Raw genomic sequence first — 21,129 nt, 5'->3', positions numbered from 1 at the left:
CAAAGAAGGAGACTTCCAGTCATGGAAGACCAGTGGGATATAAATGTACCATACAAAATGTGCCATGGGTTTGTTTTTCCCTCCAAGTTAATTGCTTATTTTTTTTACTTAATCCATTTATATCCTATCTTTTTCTCCAAGGAACTCAAGGTGGCCTACGTGATTCTCCTCCTCCTCATTTAATCCCCACAACCCTGTGAGGTAGTTTAGGCTGAGAGGCAGCGACTGGCCCAGTGTCACCCAGCGAGCTTCATGTCTGAGTGGGGATTTGAACCCTGGTCTTCCAGCTCCAAGTCTGACACTGTAACCACAACACAACACTGTACCAAGTTTCTGTATGTTTTCTTTATTGCTTGCAAGGCAACCCTGTTTAATTTTTTTCTTCAATCTGTTTGGGAAATTCTCTGATATCTGCTCCCCACCTCTCCCCTCCTCCATACTCTGCTTTGCACCATTAATAATACCTGGTGTATTTACAGTGAACTTGACGTAAATTGTTTTCCCTCATCCTTGCCTTTGTTGATTTTATTTTATTGAAAATCCCTCCACAAAGCAGCTTGCAATCACTACAGTTTTTTTAAAAAAAAATCCACATATTTGCAGGATCAATATTTACAGGTACTGTCTCTGTTCCTTGTTGGCGCCCGCTGGAGTCACCAAGACCTTTAAGTGGAGATCTTTATCCCAGTCTGCACCTATACTGGAAATATTTTTAAACTGTTTCTTTTTTTAAAAAAAATATGGAAGCGTTTGTGTTGCGCCTTTAAAGGATGACATTGCCACGGGCATCTGGTTGGCCACTGTGAGAATAGGATGCTGGACTAAAAAGCCCATTGGCCTGATCCAGTAGGCTCTTCTTATGTTCCTATACTGTATTGAACTGAAATTCAAACTTAAAACCTAAAAAGTTAAAAAACTTTTTTAAAAGCACCATTTGCTGTGTTGAACTGAAGATGCGGGAAGAATGAGAGAGAGAGAAATGGATATTGACAAAATTTGCCCATTGTTACAGCTAGAGAAGCTTCCAAAGTATTCCAAAGGTTTGGGGGTGGGACACCACCAAGAAGGCCTTCTTTCTCGTCACCATTGTCTATGGAATGGCAAGAGAAGAAGGCTCTTTCCTTTATGTGGGTTGGGAAGCAGCTGGTTGACCACTGTGGAAAACAAGGTTACATGAGATGATGATGATGATAATAATAATAATAATAATAATAATAATAATAATAATAATAATAATATATTATTTATACCCCGCCCATCTGGCTGGGTTTCCCCAGCCACTCTGGGCGGCTTCCAACAGAAAAATAAAACACAATAATCTATTAAACACTAAAAGCCTCCCTGAACAGGGCGGCCTTCAGATGTCTTCTAAAAGTCTGGTAGTTGTTTTCCTCTTTGACATCTGTTGGGAGGGCGTTCCACAGGGCAGGCGCCACTACCGAGAAGGCCCTCTGCCTAGTTCTCTGCAACTTGGCTTCTCGCAACAAGGGAACCGCCAGAAGGCCCTCGGTGCTGGACCTCAGTGTCCGGGCAGAATGATGGAGGTGGAGATGCTCCTTCAGGTATACTGGACCGAGGCCATTTAGGGCTTTAAAGGTCAGCACCAACACTTTGAATTGTGCTCGGAAACGTACTGGGAGCCAATGTAGATCTTTCAAGACCGGTGTTATGTGGTCTCGGCGGCCGCTCCCAGTCACCAGTCCAGCTGCCGCATTCTGGATTAGTTGTAGTTTCCGAGTCACCTTCAAGGGTAGCCCCACGTAGAGCGCATTGCAGTAGTCCAAGCGGGTGATAACTGGAGCATGCACCACTCTTGCTAAACAGTCTGCAGGCAGGTAGGGTCTCAGCCTGCGTACCAGATGGAGCTGATAGACAGCTGCCCTGGACACAGAATTGACCTGTGCCTCCATGGACAGCTGTGAGTCCAAAATGACTCCCAGGCTGTGCACCTGGTCCTTCAGGGGCACAGTTACCACATTCAGAACCAGGGAATCCTCCACCCTGCCTGCCTCCTGTCCCCCACGAACAGTACTTCTGTCTTGTCAGGATTCAAGCTCAATCTGTTAGCCGCCATCCATCCTCCAACCGCCTCCAGGCACTCACACAGGACCTTTGGGTTGATCCGGCAGGTAAACATGCACAGGACTGCACTGCCCAACGCACACAAAGAAACACACACACACACACACACACACACACACACAACATACCTATGAAGAACTTGCTTTATGATTCTACACCATTAAACTCGTTTTTGTTTCCAGGCTCAATTCAAGGGGCTGGTAAAGACCCTCAAACCCATTTTAATAGGATATCACAAGGACATCACCTTTTTCTGAATGCACCTGTCCTACTGAGATCCTTTTCTGGAATAGCTGCCAAGTTTTCCCTTTTCTCACGAGGAATCCTATTCAGCATAAGGGAATTTCCCTTAAAAAAAGGGAGAACTTGGCAGCTATGTTTTCTGGGTCCCAATGTCCTAAGAAATATGGCTATTTAGTACTAGGAAGAGGGTATATTCACTGGATTTCTCAAATGGCCTTCCAGAAGATGGCAACAAGCTTCCATGTTAGGAACCCTTTCAAGTCCTAAATGTTTGCTCTCTTTTTGAATATGCTTTAACTGCTAAGGTTACTTTTAAAAAATGGTTTCTGCCAGTGTGGTGTAGTGGTTAAGAGCGGTAGACTCCTAATCTGGGGAACCGGGTTCGTGTCTCCGCTCCTCCACATGCAGCTGCTGGGTGACCTTGGGCTAGTCACACTTCTCTGAAGTCTCTCAGCCCCACTCACCTCCTTCGGGTAGTGATAATGTGGGATATCAAATCCAAACTCTTCTTCTTCTTCTTCTTCTTCTTCTTCTTCTTCTTCTTCTTCTTCTTCTTCTTCTTCTTCTTCTTCTTCTTCTTCTTCTTTTACTATTTCATTTTCACTATATGCTGTTACCCCCGTCTTGACCTTGTTGGAAAACGGTGTCATATAACTATTTAAATAAAGTAAGAGATTTTATTTAGAAAGTGTTTTGCTCTTGGTGACAAAATTGTTTCTTCCAAGTGTCAGAAACAAATTGAATCGGATTATCTCCCCATTGGTATGTTCCCATCATTTCTCATGAGACAAAGAGGAAATTTGTGGTTTACAAAAGGCTATTTCACTATGGTTTTCAGCAGACTTTTCCGGGAGGCAGCTTTTGATTACAAATTATTCCTTCGAAGTCTCAAGTACTCAAGTACGCCACCACAACAGACTGAAATGTTAGCACATGACTCATCGGTTTGATTTTTTAAAGTGTGTCAAGGATATCAGATTTAATTAACGCGAAGATAAACTGCAGGGCTGGAGACCATTGGCTTCATACCTGGTTCCTTGTATTTTGCAATACAATTGCCCTTAGGATGTATACCTATATCTTCTATGACTAAGTAACTGATCTTGGGATAAAGACGGAAGGTTTATGGTTCAAGACATGGAACAGCCATTTTTCTCATTTAAAACAGGAATATCATCCAACAAGGTGTTAATGACTTGCACCACTGGAATTTATTTGTAATTTAATTTTGCCAACAACAACAACAACAAAAAAGGTGAGGGGAAGAAATGACAAGAGATTGTGTATAGCATATAAATAATATTTGCACAGAAGAAGATGAAGAAGAGATAGAACCTGAATAGCAGAGATGGGATAATTTATGTCCAACTGCTGGAACATCAACCTTAAAGGGTGATTCATGGCCCTTGTGACACCAGAAAGCCCACCCCTGAACCCCTGAACCCATGTGCCAGAGTCAGAATTCCTCTGCCAACCTGGGATTGGCTCTGTGAGTCCCTTTTCCAACCAGACGCGGTCATGTGGGTGGATATTGTGGCCTCTCTGAAGAAGGGGCATGTGACCCCTCTGTGAACATGACTTGCCGTCCTCAAGGAACAGGTTTTAGCCTGTAGGAAATGGTGTGAGGTCTCATGCTCCATCTAGCCCAATCACACCCCACAAAGGGGTGAATTTTCCATCCACGTGGTCATCTCTAATTGGTGATGTCACAATAACAATTATAGGTCAATGTGATAACAAAGGAGCCATAGCTCAGACATCTGGGTCTTCCAGTGATTTTACATCCTTGCCCTAATGTCAAAACCAGGCATAGGCAAACTCGGCCCTCCAAATGTTTTGAGACTACAATTTCCAACATCCCTGACCACTGGTCCTGTTAGCTAGGGATGATGGGAGTTGTAGTCCCAAAACATCTGGAGGGCCGAGTTTGCCTATGCCTGGTCAAAACATTATTATTATTATTATTATTATTATTATTATTATTATTATTATTAACATTAGCATTTATTTGGCACTTACTGCAAAATATCTCAAAGTGACTTATATTTTAAATTCTGCATTGGCTTTTAGTCAAGTGTTGATCCTGTAATCACCATCATCACCATCATTTTATTTGTATGCTGCCTTTCCATAGTTAAAACAATGCTCAAGGTGGCTTACAGTACAACATGACAAGATTTACATAATTACCAACGTTAACAAAAGTCATAAGCAATAAATAAAACACACCAAAAAGTTCACAACCAAATGGAAAACAAACATTCACATAAATCATAATATCTGAAACTAAGAATACAGCATTAATATCAATTGCAATTTAAAATGATAGATAAAAAAATAAAAGCAATTTAAAAAACAAAAACGGAGTCCTCTCAGCCCAGATGGAAGGAAGCAGGCAAGGCTCTTCAGGCCCTCAGCACAGGTGAGTCCCTGTCATGACAGAAAAGGGTCTACCTCCTGTAACCCTAATGCAGGTGTGGGTATGAACAGGACCAATAAAATTAAGACCAATAAAAAGCATGTTTAGTGTGGAAGGCACTACAGCTTACCAAACAGCTTATCGGGGAACCAAATTTGAAGGATTAAGCCCCTGCCCTCACACCAATAACCAATCCCATAGTTGCCAAGTACCAAACAGCTTTAGAAAGATGTCTCCTCAGTTTTCCACTGCTGTGAAGGACTAGGTGCACTTCTAAATCTTTATACAGTAAACACAGCAAAAAAAATAATCATTATATATATTTACATAACTTGTTTTTAACATATCCATTAAGCTAGCACGTCAATGCACTCTAATGTACAATGCAGCTTCCTGTAGTTCAGGAGAACTCAGGGAACTCGGTTATGCCTTGAGGCAACCCAATGACCAATGTTCTTGTTTTGCCATTTGTATTTTATTCAAAAGGTTTTGATTCTAAAGAAATGAAGTCATGCAAAGAAAGAAAAGAACAATTAAAAGGCACAAAATGTGCAGAAAGAAACGATGTACAAAATACAAAAAAATACCCTAAACCCATTCATTCTCATATAAATTTCATATTATTATACTAATACACTTGTAAATATTGATAGCCTGCTGCATTTTTTATAAACTCATTTGAAATTTTGTCATATTTATCCAAGCAAAGTCTATTTCTGTAAGCTGTCCATTCATAAGGTGTGCATGTTATCATATGGTCAATCCATTTATTAATGGGGATCATATCTTTATTCTTCCAATTCATCAATATCAGTATCCTGTCTACCATTAGAATGTGTAGAATCCATTTTCATTGTCCTGTTGTTAACTTCCGTACAATAGGTATATAGTTCAAAAGAATATTTTCCACTGTAAATTTTAGCTTTTTGTGGACGGACAAAATGACCAATGTTTGATGCAAAGTAAAATACAGGTGCAAAATAATACCTCTTCTGCATTGTTAGAGCTTTATTTTTTAGTGTTGCAGTGACTACACCTTGAAACTCCTTGCCTAGTGAGATCAAGCAAGCACCTCTTGTTGGCCCTTGCTAAAATATTATTCTCTAAACAAGCCTAACGAGCTGCTTAGAAAGTTGACGTAGTTTTAATTCATTCTTTCTAGTTTCTTATAGCTCAGTGGTAGAGCATATGCTTGAAATGAAATTAATGAAATTTTATTCTGAAAAACACCTTTTCTCCAATGTAAAAAATATGTGTAACTGGTAGCTGTTTGTACAGTCTATGGGCTGTTCTGTGTAATATATTTCATACATCCATAAATGGTATGGTCTCATGGGTTACTTCTTTAAGTTAAAGACATTTTCTTTTTTTTCTTAAAAAGAAAGTTTCCTCTTTTAGCAAAAATATAGTGATGATTCAGGAAAAGCTCATCCATGACCCTACAGGGAAGGAGAAGTCACGCAGTCAAGCTAATATGAGGACCTTCATTATGTAGTTTTGTCATATGCTGAAGACCCACCTTCCCCTGACCTTTTACACCTGGGACACATATTTTAGAATCCACCCTATTCTCACAAATGAAATCATTTTAACTGATTTTCAAATTGTATTTTTAAATAATTGTAAGTTGCTCTAAAGGGACCCAGGTGGTGCTGTGGGTTAAACCACAGAGCCTAGGGCTTGCTGATCAGAAGGTCAGCGGTTCGAATCCCTGTGACGGGGTGAGCTCCCGTTGCTCGGTCCCAGCTCCTGCCAACCTAGCAGTTCGAAAGCACGTCAAAATGCAAGTAGATAAATAGGAACCGCTACAGCGGGAAGGTAAACAGCGTTTCCGTGTGCTGCTCTGGTTCGCCAGAATTGGCTTTGTCATGCTGGCCACATGACCTGGAAGCTATACGCCGGCTCCCTCGGCCAATAATGCAAGATGAGCGCGCAACCCCAGAGTCGCTCACGACTGGACCTAATGGTCAGGGGTCCCTTTACCTTTACCTTTACCTAATTTGCCCTAAGACCTCGTGATGAACCACGATAAACGATAACAATAATAATCATATAGCAACAACAACAATAATAATAAAAAATTCACTTTATTACAAAGTAGCATACAACATACATATTGTTTGCTGCAATAATTTATAATAAATTTTTATTAATTTATGTAACAAAAGTTATATACTGCTTGATTTTAAATAAAAACAGTTTACGAACAGTAAAATGAACTTTGAAATAAAAGACAAAGATAGAAACAGGAATATTCTTTTTTTAAAAAAAGATCTATTGTAAGTTAAAAACAGAGGGGAATTCCATTTTAGAAGCTCCTTATTCAAAATGCTGCTTGTTCCGTGGCTCATGGAACCACAGGACAAGCCAACAAACACAATGTCAAGAGATTCCCTTCTTCTAGGTTGCATCACTCTTTGTCCCGTGTCATTGGCACCCAAACCAGCTGTTGCTCTTCTTGATGCCGATAAATCTTTTGGTTCTGCTGTCAAACTCATATTGCTCTGAGCCAATGAATAAATAGAAATGTCCTGAAAAGAAAAATGAGGGAGAGTAAAACCTGTGGATCTAATGGATGATGGAAATTCTCAAAGTCCTACAAAACACATCAGTGTAGAATGAGCCTACACACTTTCCCAGTAAGACATGCTTCCCGACCGCTCTCCTCCACCACAACGCTCCATTCCGACCCAACCTCCCTCTGACAATTGACTTTTCTCCTTCTTTCCTATGTCAGTCTTGGGCTGTTCTGCATCCTCCTCCAACAATTCCTTTGTACTTCTACAAACCTTGAGATTCCCCTAAGCTTGAAAATACCTCCCTTTGGGACCATACTCAGCAGCAATATTCTCAGTGGCTTTCTGCTGTTGGTTATGTGGGTATCCATTGACGAAGAAATAAACAGGAAAGTAGCTTCCAATTGCCGACAAAGGTCCGTATAGTTAAAGCTATGGTTTTCCCAGTAGTGATGTATGGAAGTGAGAGCTGGACCATAAAGAAGGCTGATCGCCGAAGAATTGATGCTTTTGAATTATGGTGCTGGAGGAGACTCTTGAGAGTCCCATGGACTGCAAGAAGATCAAACCTGTTCATTCTTAAGGAAATCAGCCCTGAGTGCTCAATGGAAGGACAGATCCTGAAGCTGAGGCTCGAATACTTTGGCCACCTCATGAGAAGAGAAGACTCCCTGGAAAAGAGCCTGGTGTTGGGAAAGATGGAGGGCACAAGGAGAAGGGGACGACAGAGGACGAGATGGTTGGACAGTGTTCTCAAAGCTACGAACATGAGTTTGACCAAACTGCGGGAGGCAGTGGAAGACAGGAGTGCCTGGCGTGCTCTGGTCCATGGGGTGACGAAGAGTCGGACACGACTAAACAGCTAAACAACAACAAAGCTTCCAATTGTAGGACCAAGAGGGTCCAGATCTGCTGCGTGGAGTCAGTGCCTGATCAGTTGTTTTTCAAAATAATAATAATAATAATAATAATAATTTTATAATAATTTATTATTTATACCCCACCCATCCGGCTGGGTTTCCCCATGGGCGGCTTCCAATAAAAGATTAAAAAATACATTAAAATATCAGTCATTAAAAACTTCCCTAAACAGGGCTGCCTTCAGATGTCTTCTAAAAGTCAGATAGTTGTTTATTTCCTTGACATCTGACGGGAGGGCGTTCCACAGGACAGGCGCCACTACCGATAAGGCCCTCTGCCTGGTTCCCTGTAGCTTCACTTCTCACAGTAAGGGAACCGTCAGAAGGCCCTCGGAGCTGGACCTCAGTGTCTGGGCAGAATGATGGGAGTAGAGACACTCCTTCAGGTATACTGGGCCGAGGCCTTTAAAGGTCAGCACCAACCCTTTGAATTGTGCTCGGAAATGTACTGCCTCTGGGGAAACTTTCTGCCTCTGGGGAACTTTCACACTCAGTTGCACTAGCATTCCTGCGAAGCAAATGCTGTAGTCTGCACAGAGTCCTCTATGACAGGGGTTCTCAACCTGTGCATTGTGGACCCCAAGGGGGGCAACGGATGGGCTTCAGGGGGGTCTGTGAACTGGTCTCAAAAAAAGAATGTTTCCCCCCCTTCTATTTCTTTCTTGTTACTTTGAAAATTATCTTTGTGGGCAAGAAAACAGTCTCAGACAGGAGGTTTTTCCAGGCCGAATAGGAGACACTAGGGATTGAACCTGGGAACTTTGCTACTCAGCTACCAACCTGGCTCTGAGCTAAGACCTGCTTTTTAGATCCTGACATGGACCATGGCCAAGGGAGCAGTCCTGAGATGCTCAGGTCATTGAGCAACTTGCCAAGTTCACAGATGTGGTCAAGTCCTCCTATCATCTCACCATTACACTGAAGAAAATATTGTTTAATAGGCTAGCGCCATGATGATGGTCATCTGCTCACCATGATTCAGAAAAGCAGCATCCACTTTGGAGCCAACCTGATGGAAGTCAGCTGATATCTTTCTTGGGTAGCCTTTTTCCATGGACTTCTGGGCTTCATCATATCTAAAGAAATGAATGGGTTGAGAATTCATTGCTCTTTGCACCAGCAGAAACAGCTACATTGAAAACTCCTTATATGTGAACCTACATATGTAACGTGGGGAGCATTATGAAAGGACTTTCCTTCACTGGTGTTTTTTAAACAATGGTGTCTTCCATTGGTTCTGGGATGGGTGGCAAAGCAGCAAAAACCATGAGATACATTATTTGCATTTCAGTTGCAAAGGAGGGTTGGTCCTCCAGATGTCACCGAGACTACAGCTCTCAACAATCCCTGCCCATTAGCAATTTTTGCTGGAGTTGATGGGTTTTGGAGTCCAATGGCATCTTGAGGACTACCAGTTCCTCGTTTCTGAATTAAATTGCTTCTCAATGAACTTTCTGGATTGCTCCATGTGAGCTAGGTAAGTTCCCCTTACCTCCAGTAACTGTTTCCAGAGAAGAAATAGGTCTTCTTTGAGATGCTGTCATGAGCAGCTGCATCAATGCTCTTAACACTTTTCGGGAGGCCCAGGCTGTGAATATTCTTGGGGAAGCCTCCCTGTATAATATTTCCCTTGGTGGCCCAATACTTGTGTCCTGTTAAGCAAAAGACAGAAAGAAAGAAAATGATTGAGAGAACTTTGCATGAAGATGGAACAAATCTGAATGAGAGAGCCCAGGATTCCCGTATGTTGTGGAGCACCCTGCGATCTGTAATAAATAATAATACTAAATTTTTATTTATACCCCGCCCTTCCCGGGTCAAAAAACTGGGATCAGGGCGACTAACAACAAATTTAAAACACTTAATGTAAAACAACATAAAAGCAGCATAAAATACAGTATAAAAGCATGAATAACAATAAAATTCAAGTTCAAGAATCAATTTGGGGAAAATCCATCCAATAAACATTAGATAGTCACCAGGGCTAGCTGGCTAAATTAGACCTACTTGGGCCAGCAAGGAGGCCAGGGGAGAATTAGCTGTGGGGTCCCAGAGCGGGTAATCTTCATAAAAGCGGGGAGGGGGGGAAGAGAAGGGAAAGAAAAGATCAGGCTGAGTTCAAATTAAAGGCCAGGCAGAATAGCTCTGTCTTACAGGCCCGGCGGAAGGAGGTTAAATCCTGTAGGGCCCTAGGCTCATGGGACGGAGCATTCTACTAGCCTTTCTTGGCTTACATGAGAAAGAGCCTCCCTCTGAATCAAGGCAGGCACCAATACAGGTGGTACTTGTGTACCTTGGTAGAAACGTATTGATTTCCTTAGGCCTTTCCAGGATATTGATACCACTTGAGTATAATAATACGTCTCTTTTTGCCTAATGCTGGCTGCTCATCTATTTATTTTGCAAGTTACATATTGAGGTCATATTGAGGTAACGTTGCTTTAAAACCTCATGATGGGTATGTCAAAAATGGCATTGACATGGTTTTGAGTAAACAAATAAAGTGGCTGAGGAGACCCAGTCAGATGGGTGCAGTACAAAAAATAAAATTATTATTATTATTATTATTATTATTAGACTGATATCCTAAGATACGCATAGTAGTTCCACTAACAGCAGCCCAGAATTTATTTTATTTATATATTATTGTGTTTATATCCCACTTTTTCCTTCAAAGAGTTTTAAAACTTGACAGCAGTCCTGTAAGATAGGTTAGGACTGAGTTAGGACTTCAAACCCAGCCTCCCAAGGTCTTAATACAGTGGTACCTCAGTTTACAAACATAATTGGTCCCAGAGGTCTGTACTTAACCTGAAGCGTACTTAACCTGAAGCGAACTTTCTCATTGAAAGTAATGGAAAGTGGCTTAATCCGTTCCAGACGGTCTGTGGAGTACTTAAACTGAAGCGTACTTAACCTGAAGCGAACTTTCCCATTGAAAGTAATGGAAAGTGGATTAATCTGTTCCAGACGGGTCCACGGAGTACTCAAACTGAAGCATACTTAACCCGAAGTATGAGCGTAATTGGTTCCGGAAGTCTGTACTTAACCTGAATCGTCCTTAACCTGAAGCGAACTTTCCCATTGAAAGTAATGGAAAGTGGATTAATCTGTTCCAGACGGGTCCACGGAGTACTCAAACTGAAGCATACTTAACCCGAAGTATGAGCGTAATTGGTTCCGGAAGTCTGTACTTAACCTGAATCGTCCTTAACCTGAAGCGAACTTTCCCATTGAAAGTAATGGAAAGTGGATTAATCCATTCCAGATGGGTCTGCAGAGTACTTAAACTGAAAATACTCAAACCGAGGCGTACTTAAACAGAGGTATGACTGTACGGCATTCTAACAGCCACACTTTGTAGCTTAGGATTTGGTAACTAACTTTCTGTAGCCTCTAACACAGCTACAGTATTTCTGCTTAACAACATGACACCCTCCACTCAACTCCTTCTTAGCTTCTTTACTTGCCATTCAGCCACACTCACAAGGGACTCGGAACATTTACCTTTGAAGAGAAACACTGTGTCATCAGCCTTAACTTCATACGCAGCGTCTATGCCCTTGCTCAAAGCTGTCCAGAAGGCAGAAATAGGAACTTTTTCAACATCTCTTCTCTGGGGATTCTTTCTCCAGAAAAAGCTGGGGGAGACAATGTGAATCTTTAGAAACACAGAATCATAGAATTGCAGCGTTGGAAGGGATCCCGAGGGTCATCTAGTCCAACCCCCTCAGGAACCTCAGTGGTAGATCACCAGTTTAGCATGCAGGAGTTCCCAGATCCAATCCCTGCCCATCACCAGGTAGGTCTGGGAGAGGTGCCTAGTCTCAAACCCAGGAAAGGTTTTACTCAGCAGTGTAGACAATACTGAACTAGGTCACCCAATGGTCTGTCTCTGTATAAGGTGGTTTTCTCTGCTTATTACACATATTTGTAGCAAGCTCTACAAATATGTAAAATTCACTGGGCTACTGACAGGTCAACAATTTTTTTATTTTATTTTATCATTTTTTGAAATTATTCTTATTTGATTTTACAAATACAAAGTTATATATTTAAAAAAATTCAAATATATATCCATAAACAGAGATTATTCCGAATCGCAGAACCCCGCCCCCCATGGGGGTCCCATGTTAAACATTTTAAACTGCATATTCTTGCAAACTCTAAGTGTTATATCAATCCATATTATCCATTGTAATTGTTACACTACAAGTGAAAATAATAATAATCCTGCCATTGTTTCCATCTTCTTAGAGTGGTCTCCTAGATAACTTATAATTCCCCCACCCCCATTCTTTCATAAAGTTTTTATCCTCTTGGTTTCTGAGTTTTCCAGTCCGTTTTGCCATTTCGGCATAGACTTTTTATGTACAGAACAACAGCCGCCCGGATGCTAGTAGACCGGAGATGGAAAGAAGGCAAGGTCCCTTCCAGAGAGGAATGGCAAACCAAGCTGAGAGGTCAACAATTAAACCCATCTGAAGCAGCAATAAAGTCCAACAAAATGAAAGGGAACACCCAGATATCACCTTCCAGTGCTTTGGGTTGAAATGCAGCTGGAGGGGTTGGGCATGACTTTGACTTAGAAATGAAACTTGTTAGTGCTTTGGATGTAACTTACTTGTCTTTAAAGAACATGGTTTCCCCTCGGAGAGAGCAAACAGCATCAAAAGCCAGGCGAGGGTCACACAAGTCTGTGGATGGTGCCTCTGTTGGTGCCTCTGGGTTTCCTGACGAACTGTCATCACCATCACCACCTTCAGGGGGTCCTTGAAAAGGGGTTAAAGAGAAGAACTGAAGGACAAGCAAGATTTGCAAGCTGCAGCTCAGAGCAAGGGGCTTCATTGGATGATGGTCAAACCCAATAACGGATGAAATAACAGGTTGGCTCTGCCAATTCACATCAAGAAGTGAGCTGAACTAGAATCCTGTTACAGTGGTACCTCTACTTACGAATTAAATGGGTTCCGAACACACATTTGTAAGTCGAAAAAAAATTGTAAGTCGAATCCCACAGGAATGCATTGGGAGAAAAAATTCATAAGTAGAAGCAACCCTATCTAAAACTTCGTAAGTATAAAAAATCCTATCTAAACCGCATCCAAGATGGCAGACGGAGCTCCATTCGTAAGTAGAAAAATTCATAAGTAGAGTTATTCGTAAGTAGAGGTACCACTGTATATACTAAGCTTGGATCCTAGAACAATAGGCAAGTAGGATCATAGAATGCAACAACTGATTGGCTTGCAGGAGAAGACCAATCAGGCTCCAGGAAGAAGTCAAACAGCCTATTAGGCTGGTAGGATCGTAGAATGCAACAACTGATTGGCCTGCAGGAAAAGACCAATCAGGCCCCAGGAGAGAAGCAGAATCAGCCAATCAGATGGGACTCATTGTGTAAATAATGTATATAAAAGCCTGGGGTTGGGGGGCATTTCATTCACTGTTTTACAAGCTGCAATAAAGAGCATGAAGTCACTACAGGACTCTGAGTATATTTCAAATCCTAAACTAAGGAAATTCACAGAAGGAAAGTTCCCAATCCCTTCTCTTGTCCAGCCACCGGTGCCCCTGAAAAGCCTCTCTTGAGGTTTAAAGGGCTTTCCTAAAAAATAACAATAATGAGAAAAAGCATGTAGGGGTTGCTGGGGGGGGCGGGGGGGAAGGAAGAGGAATTGCCTTCAGGCTCTAAGTTACTTTAAGGAACTTCATGGAAGTCAAGTTTCCTGCCACTGTCTTCCACAGTCTCTCCACACCATACTGTTCAGAAGGCCACTCTCCAGAGTTTCTTTTGCTGGAACAGCAGGCAGGAGGAAGTGATGGGCAATATCCCTTCTGGGAATGTCCTTAAGCTAAGGGTCCAGGCCAGGACTCTTCTTGCATGGAATAAACCCACACAATCATCTGGGAGTCTGTACTTACCATAGAGGGACTGGATGCCTTCAATGTCATCTGGGTGAAGCCTGAAGTTTTGCGGGTCCATAGCTTGATAAGTTGGAAACATCAGAGCCCCCCAAACCCCAGAATGCCTGAGACCCAGTGAGTGGCCAAACTCATGAGCAGCAACAAGGAAAAGGTTGACTCCTAAAAGAAAACAGGAAGATTGTGAGTGCTTGTGAAGCTCAGCTGGGTATAAGAAAGTGAAAAATCATATATCACCCGGGGGACTTTAGGGATTTGATTTTGGCAAATTCCACTAGGCAATGACCCAGTTCAACCCCTTCCGGCAGAATGTATCTAGCCAGCAGATTTTGTGTTTCTAATGTGATGCCTTTTTGCATTTTAAATTGTGTTTTATTGAGAGGTAATATGTTCCACAACATATATTTAGGGGGGAATCTATTCAAAAGTATGCATTTAACTGTATATATAAATTGAAATTTTTTGGTAGCTTTAATTTTTTTTAAAGAAGAATAGAAATATTGGATAGAACAGCCCCATGAGTGAACAAATCTTTAAGTGACATGGACCAGAATACATTTCTCCATCCTTACAGATCAGGCTACTGAAGCAAAAGCTCCTATCAGACATGGTTTTCGAAGGAATAAATGCCATGAACATGAGAAGAGCCCTACCCAAGACCCATCTCAAGTCACATGCTGTGCTCACAGTGGCAGTGGTGACTGTCACTCATTGGGACTGGTGAAGTGGGAGTCAGAAGGGCAAATAGCCAGGCCCGTCCTAGCCATAGAGGCTAGTAGTGCGGAGAACCATGGCGCCGGGCGCTGGAGGGCACTGGAAGGGCGCCAAGTGAGCGCAGGGTTCCGGCGATCTGGCCAGGACTGCGCTCCTTCTCCAAGGACTCCGTGCTGTGCCTCCTTCCCGTTTCCCCAGCGCTGGGTTCCGCTCAGTCGAGCTTCGTCACCAGCGTGCGCACAGCACCCAAGCAGCTCTTGCTGGTCCCGCGGTGCACGCACTGGTGGCGAAGCTCAACTGAACGGAACCCAGCGCTGGGGAAACGAGAAGGAGGCGCAGCGCGGAGTCCTCGGAGGTGACCTCCCACTGCTGCCACGGTCCGCTTGGCACTCCCGGGCCCTTGGAGAGGCTCTGGAGGGGGGCGCTGGAGGGACCTAGTGCCAGGGCACTGGATGGGCTTAAGACGGCCCTGCAAATAGCAGACGCAGCCAGAGCCAATGACAGTCAGAGCTCACTAATTCCAGGGTTGTCCCATCCACCTCCCTGCTGAGTTCTGCAAGGACACTGAGATTAAGGAGCGGGAAGCTGAAAGGCAGGGCCACCTGTCAAATGGTTGCAAGTCAAAAGGAAGGAATGTTGGCCCCAAAGGAGGCAGCACTCCATTTATCCTAATGAACTAGCCTCCAGAAGCCTCTGGGAAGCCCACAGACATGATCTGAGAGAAACAATGCCTTTTCCACTTGCAGTTCCTAGCAACTGCTATTAGAGTCATGAAGTTGGGATGCACTAGAAGCCACTGATTAATAATAATAATAATAAATAATAATAATAATATTTTTTTTTTATTTATACCCCGTCCATCTGGCTGGGTTTCCCTAGCCACTCTGGGCGGCTTCCAACAGAAGAATAAAATAATTGATTAAAGATTAAAAGCCTCCCTAAACAGGGCTTCCTTCAGATGTCTTCTAAAAATCTGGTAGCTGTTTTTCTCTTTGACATCTGATGGGAGGGCGTTCCACAGGGCGGGCGCCACTACCGAGAAGGCCCTCTGCCTGGTTCCCTGCAACTTGGCTTCTCGCAATGAGGGAACTGCCAGAAGGCCCTCGATGCTGGACCTCAGTGTCCGGGCAGAATGATGGGGGTGGAGATGCTCCTTCCATCTGATAGGCTTATCTCCCATGAATTTGTCTAATCCCCTTTAAAGCCACCCACACTGGGGGTCATTGCGGCATTTTGTAGCAGTGAACTCCATAGTTTGGCCGTCTGAAGACAGGTTGCTTTTGTGTGTCAGAAACATAGAGGAAGGCCCCTAAAAACATACCGTATTTTTCCGTGTATGAGACAATGCTGTTTGCTAAAAATAAAATAAAATAAACTAGGCAAAAATTGGGTGTCGTCTTATACACAGATAGTGAATGCAGAGGGGGAACATGCGATTAATGGCAGCAACAAGCTGATTGGCTGCGGCAATTGGGCAGGTGATTGGCTGCTCTGGCGAGGTGACCAGGCGATTGGCGACTGTGGCAAGTGGGTGGGTGGGCTGTTGGTGGCGGTGAGCAGGCAGACAATTGGTGGCTGTGGCAAAGTGTGAGATTGGCAGTGGCTGTGGCAAGCGATCGGCAGTGGGGGGCAGGCGGGTGAGCGATTGGCGGAAGTGAGCTCCCCCCCCCCAAAGCTAAGCAACTTAATTTCTTAATTTTGGGTTTAAAAAATAGGGGTTGTCTTATACATGGGGGCATCTTATACACGGAAAAATAATGGTAAGCATTTTTATACCCCAGGATTAGAATGGTATCCGTGTCTCACTACTTTGCAGCATATGTAACTAAGAGTCACACATTGCAAGCAAGTGTACAGCTGAAAATATTAAGACAAAAGTAAATAACTCACCTGTTAAATCCCGCACCCAGGATTCATCCTCATCGAAATGGGCATTTCCACCGAAAGCAGGTGAAAATGCATGAGCCAATTGCCCACCTGGTCCATCGAATGGGATATAGTCACCATGAGCTTTAAAAATAGATAAATCAAAGAACATGTATATCAGGGGTGGCCAACTCTGAAGAGACTGCGATCTACTCACAGAGTTAAAAACTGGCAGTGATCTACCCCCTTTTGGGGGGTTCAGGTCAAAGTTGTTGAGCTTTTTTTTTTTTAGGAAAGAAAGCCCTGTATTTGGGGGGGGGGGGGTTCATGTAAAAATTGGTCGAGGTTGTTGAGCTTTTTTTAGGAAGGAAAGCCATCCATGATTTAGGGGGTTCAGGTCAAAGTTGAGCTTTTTTTTTTAAGGAAGGAAAGCCCTGTTTGGGGGGCTTCAGGGCAAAGATGTAGAGCTTTTTTTAGGGGAGCCAAAGTTGCTGAGCTTCTTTGGGGGGGAGCCAGTGATCTACCACAGACGTCCAGTGATCTATTAGTAGATCATGATCTACCTGTTGGACATGCCTGCTTTATAGCAGGGGTGGCCAACTCCCAAGAAACTGCAATCTACTCACTGTTAAAAACTGGCAGTGATCTACCCCCTTTTTTGGGGTTCGGCTCAAAGTTGTTGAGTTTTTTCAGGGAGGAGGTAAAATGTTGAGCTTTTTTAGGGGAGCCGCAGTTGTTCACCTTCTTTGGGGGGAGCCAATGATCTACCAGTGATCTACTGCAGACATCCAGTGATCTACCGGTAGATCACGATCTACCTGTTGGACGTGCCTGATGTATATAAATCGCCTGGCCAGGAACCTGGGTAAACTACCTATATCTATTTGTGTGTGATTTACTTACATCTAGCAGCAAAAGAGATCTCAATATCTGCAGGTTCCCCATAAACCCTGGTGAAGGTCAGGGGGGTCACATCGCTCCACACTTTCCAAGCTCTCTCGATTGCAACATCCACATCAGCGCGGTCCATGTCTGGCGTGTAATTCAGAACACTGTGAAACATTGTAAAGAAAATGTACGTTATGAAAGAAATGGCACCACACAGCTTTCGAAGTCCCTGGTGAAAAAGAGACATCTTTCTACATCTCAGCACATCTGACACAAAATCCATGCTCCTTGTATTTCTAGGTGCATCAAAGCGATGCAATGATGAGCAGGCTTTTAGGCTTCTTGCAAACGATGAATTACAGTGGTACCTTGGTTCTCAAACTTAATCCGTTCTGGAAGTCCATTCCAAAACCACAGCGTTCCAAAACCAAGGCTCGCTTCCCCATGGAAAGTAATGCAAAACGGATTAATCCGTTCCAGACTTTTAAAAACAACCCCTAAAACAGCAATTTAACATGAATTTTACTATCTAGTGAGACCATTGATCCATAAAATGAAAGCAATAATCAATGTACTGTACTATAAAATAAACAAGACAGTATTGTAGATGATTAAAATAAAAAAAAAAAAATTCTTACCTGCACTGAGGATAGTCATTGTTTGGATGGGGGGATTTTATCTATTTCCACAGTCACACAATCAATCAATCTGTAGCTGAACTAGGTTCCACAAAAACAAATTAACCGAAAAAGCCTCAAAAATAAAAATGCAAAGTAAGTAGCAAAAACAAAAGCGCCAAATGTAATCCATTCTGGAAGTCCATTTGACTTCCAAAATGTTCGAAAACCAAGGCACAGCTTCTGATTGGAGCAGGTGCCCCAGAAAAAATAGCCGAAAGCCGCATCGGACATTCAACTTCCGAAAAGTGTTTGAAAACCGGAACACTTACTTCCAGGTTTTTGGCATTTGAGAACCAAGGCATTTGAGTACCAAGGTGTTTGAGAACCAAGGAACAACTGTAATTAATTGTGCCCTGACTCTTAATTAAACCACAGAGCCTAGGGCTTGCCAATCAGAAGGTCGGCAGTTTGAATCCCCGCGACAGGGTGAGCTTCCGTTGCTCAGTCCCAGCTCCTGCCAACCTAGCAGTTCGAAAGCACGTCAAAGTGCAAGTAGATAAATAGGTGCTGCTCCGGCGGGAAAGTAAACGGCATTTCCGTGCGCTGCTCTGGTTCACCATAAGCGGCTTTGTCATGCTGGCCACATGACCCGGAAGCTATACGCTGGCTCCCTTGGCCAATAATGCGAGATGAGTACCGCAACCCCAGAGTCGGTCACGACTGGACCTAATGGTCAGGGGTCCCTTCATAGCTGCCAAGTTTTCCCTTTTCTCGCGAGGAAGCCTATTCAGCATAAGGGAAAATCCCTTAAAAAAAGGGATAACTTGGCAGCTATGGGTCCCTTTACCTTTAACTCTTAATTATGCAGGAAGATCAATCATGGTGGCTGGGGGAACCCGGCCAGATGGGCGGGGTATAAATAATAAATTATTATTATTATTATTATTATTACTATACAACTTTAAGGAAAGACCATTTCTGTTCTTACTGAGGAATGCCAACATTCCTAGCATCTTCCAATGGCATCTTAAAATCAATTAAGTGTACTGAAGCCTTACCTATATGTCAGTTTTCTTTTCTTCCATGTTGGATCTCCGGGAAAGGTGCTGTATTCTGCTACATCAGGAACCCCACACCTGGGCTTCCTCATTAAAGCCAAAGTGTTTGAATCCAACCTGCCTGTCACTTTCAGCCCAAAGCGTTCCTGCATTAGCCGTATTTTGTCAGCAGGAATATCGTCACTTCCTTTGCTTCTTATGACAGGCGTCGATGTGGAATCAGGATAGTAGTTTTCTATGTATTTCTGATTGGAAGAAAAGATATATTTGATGGCTTATAGAATTATTTTCACACATATTCATTCGCATTTTAAAATTAGCCATTCATACTTTCTGCCTTCGTTCGCAACGAAGGAGGTCATTCACCTATTGCATGCATCCTCAGCAGAATGGGAGTTGCTCCAAGGTGTTTTTATGTAGGACTGCATGAAGAATTAACCCATCCAGCAGCCCTGAGAAGGAGGAGAGGACTGAATCTACATTTCCCCAGACTATAAGCATCACATTGAATACCACTTTGCACAAGGCATTTAGTAACTGTCTACTTTTTTGCTAGTCAATCTACCAGCAGAATTCTGTTTCTCATCTGTTACCGTTACCTTGGCAAAATTCAGGTCCGCTTCTGCAACTTGATCAGCTTCCTGGGTTAAGGGCAAAGCACAGGAAAGTGCTCCATAGAGCGCAATCGCCAGTAGGAAGCTCTTCATTGTCTCTTTTGCTTCTGCGTCCCAGACTTGGAGTCCCAGCCTTAGAACACTTCGGTCTCTCTGTCAATGGATCTGCCTGTGTGCTTCCAATTGACCTCTATATATACTTCGTGTTTGCTCTATAAAATCAACAGAAGCATGACTCACAACATTATAACATCCGTTGACTAGCCAAACACAGAAAATGCTCCTTTTAGCAGTGTGACACACAGCAGGAGCTGCCAAGTGTGAAAACCCTGATTTGGCAATTACTATGAAGGTGGGTGAGATTCGTCAAGTGGGACTTTTTCACCAAAAGGAAGGGGAATAGTCTGTAACCTGAAGCGTCTGTAACCTGAGGTACCACTGTATATAAATTAGAAATCATTAGAGCAATTGTATGAATAATTGAATAAAACATTAATTTGTAAATATAAGATATGCTGAAATAAATAACACAGGCCTTTCCGTTGCAGCAGGTTTTGGAAATTTTAGACAATCTTCTTAGGAAACAAGCAGAGATGGTTAGAGTAATTTTGACACTGGCCCATGGATCTGAAGGCCAAATATGTGGCTTTGTTTACCATTTTCCGGTAAAAGAACAGCATTTGCCGTTTACCACTATAAGACACCTGGTTGACCTGAAGAAGGCAAAAAACTTTAGGCATGCTTTGTAAATGAGCCAATTCCTCCTTCAACCCCCCCCCCTTTTACCAGTAAGTAACAGAGTAGGTTGGTGGGGAGAGGTCAGGCTAAATCAGTTGCATTATGTGGAAGCTGTAAATATCTTTTTCCCATTGAAATTAATGGACCTCAGCATACATCATGACTCACTTTTCACATGGGTTTCAATGGGACTGAATTCCAATTGACTTATTGATGTTGTTACAATTATATCCCATTATAATTATATTGCTTTGGGGCGAGCGGCAAGGGAGGGCTCCGTCTGGGCCGCTTTCCCTCCCACCGCCTCACAGTGAGCCAGGGAGAAGGGAGACACATTCGCCCGCCCCTGCGAGAGGTCGCGACAGGATCAGCGCCCCGAAAGCGCTCCTTTCGGGGCACTCATCCCACCACCGCCTCTTGCAAGAGCAGGCTTCCTCCCCCCCCCCCCGGCAGGCTGGCCAGCACCCCCTCCATTTTGGCACCCTAGGCAACTGCCTAGTTCGCCTTAATGGACGCGCCGGTCCTG

The 21,129-nt window shown here is 43.2% G+C and overlaps 1 protein-coding gene across 1 annotated transcript; it reads right to left on the bottom strand.

Moving 5' to 3' along the window:
- Nucleotides 1-6,815: 6,815 nt before the first annotated feature.
- Nucleotides 6,816-20,092, bottom strand: LOC118084935 (stromelysin-1). The gene is made up of 10 exons (XM_035115080.3): nt 19,851-20,092; nt 19,252-19,496; nt 17,589-17,737; nt 16,710-16,829; nt 14,106-14,267; nt 12,805-12,952; nt 11,688-11,821; nt 9,673-9,832; nt 9,153-9,256; nt 6,816-7,275 (listed from the first exon to the last, which is right to left on the bottom strand). Exons 1-10 carry the CDS (start codon nt 19,956-19,958, stop codon nt 7,172-7,174), a joined length of 1,434 nt encoding a protein of 477 aa, XP_034970971.1. The 5' UTR covers nt 19,959-20,092; the 3' UTR covers nt 6,816-7,171.
- Between the last annotated feature and the right edge of the window lie 1,037 nt (nt 20,093-21,129).

Source organism: Zootoca vivipara, chromosome 4 (assembly GCF_965207765.1).
Source record: "Zootoca vivipara chromosome 4, rZooViv2.hap1.1, whole genome shotgun sequence".
Lineage (NCBI taxonomy): Eukaryota > Metazoa > Chordata > Lepidosauria > Squamata > Lacertidae > Zootoca > Zootoca vivipara.
This window is presented reverse-complemented; position numbering and strand designations above follow the sequence as displayed.

What these genes read in the sequence shown, in the direction of transcription:
- LOC118084935 (XM_035115080.3), bottom strand. Translation starts at nt 19,958, where the DNA reads ATGAAGAGCTTCCTACTGGCGATTGCGCTCTATGGAGCACTTTCCTGT. An exon ending in TCTGGAAACAGTTACTGGAG is followed by an intron (nt 9,257 to 9,672) that starts GTAAGGGGAACT and finishes TCATTTCTTTAG; the next exon opens with ATATGATGAAGCCCAGAAGT. An exon ending in TGCTGCTTTTCTGAATCATG is followed by an intron (nt 7,276 to 9,152) that starts GTGAGCAGATGA and finishes TTTTCTTTTCAG; the next exon opens with GACATTTCTATTTATTCATT.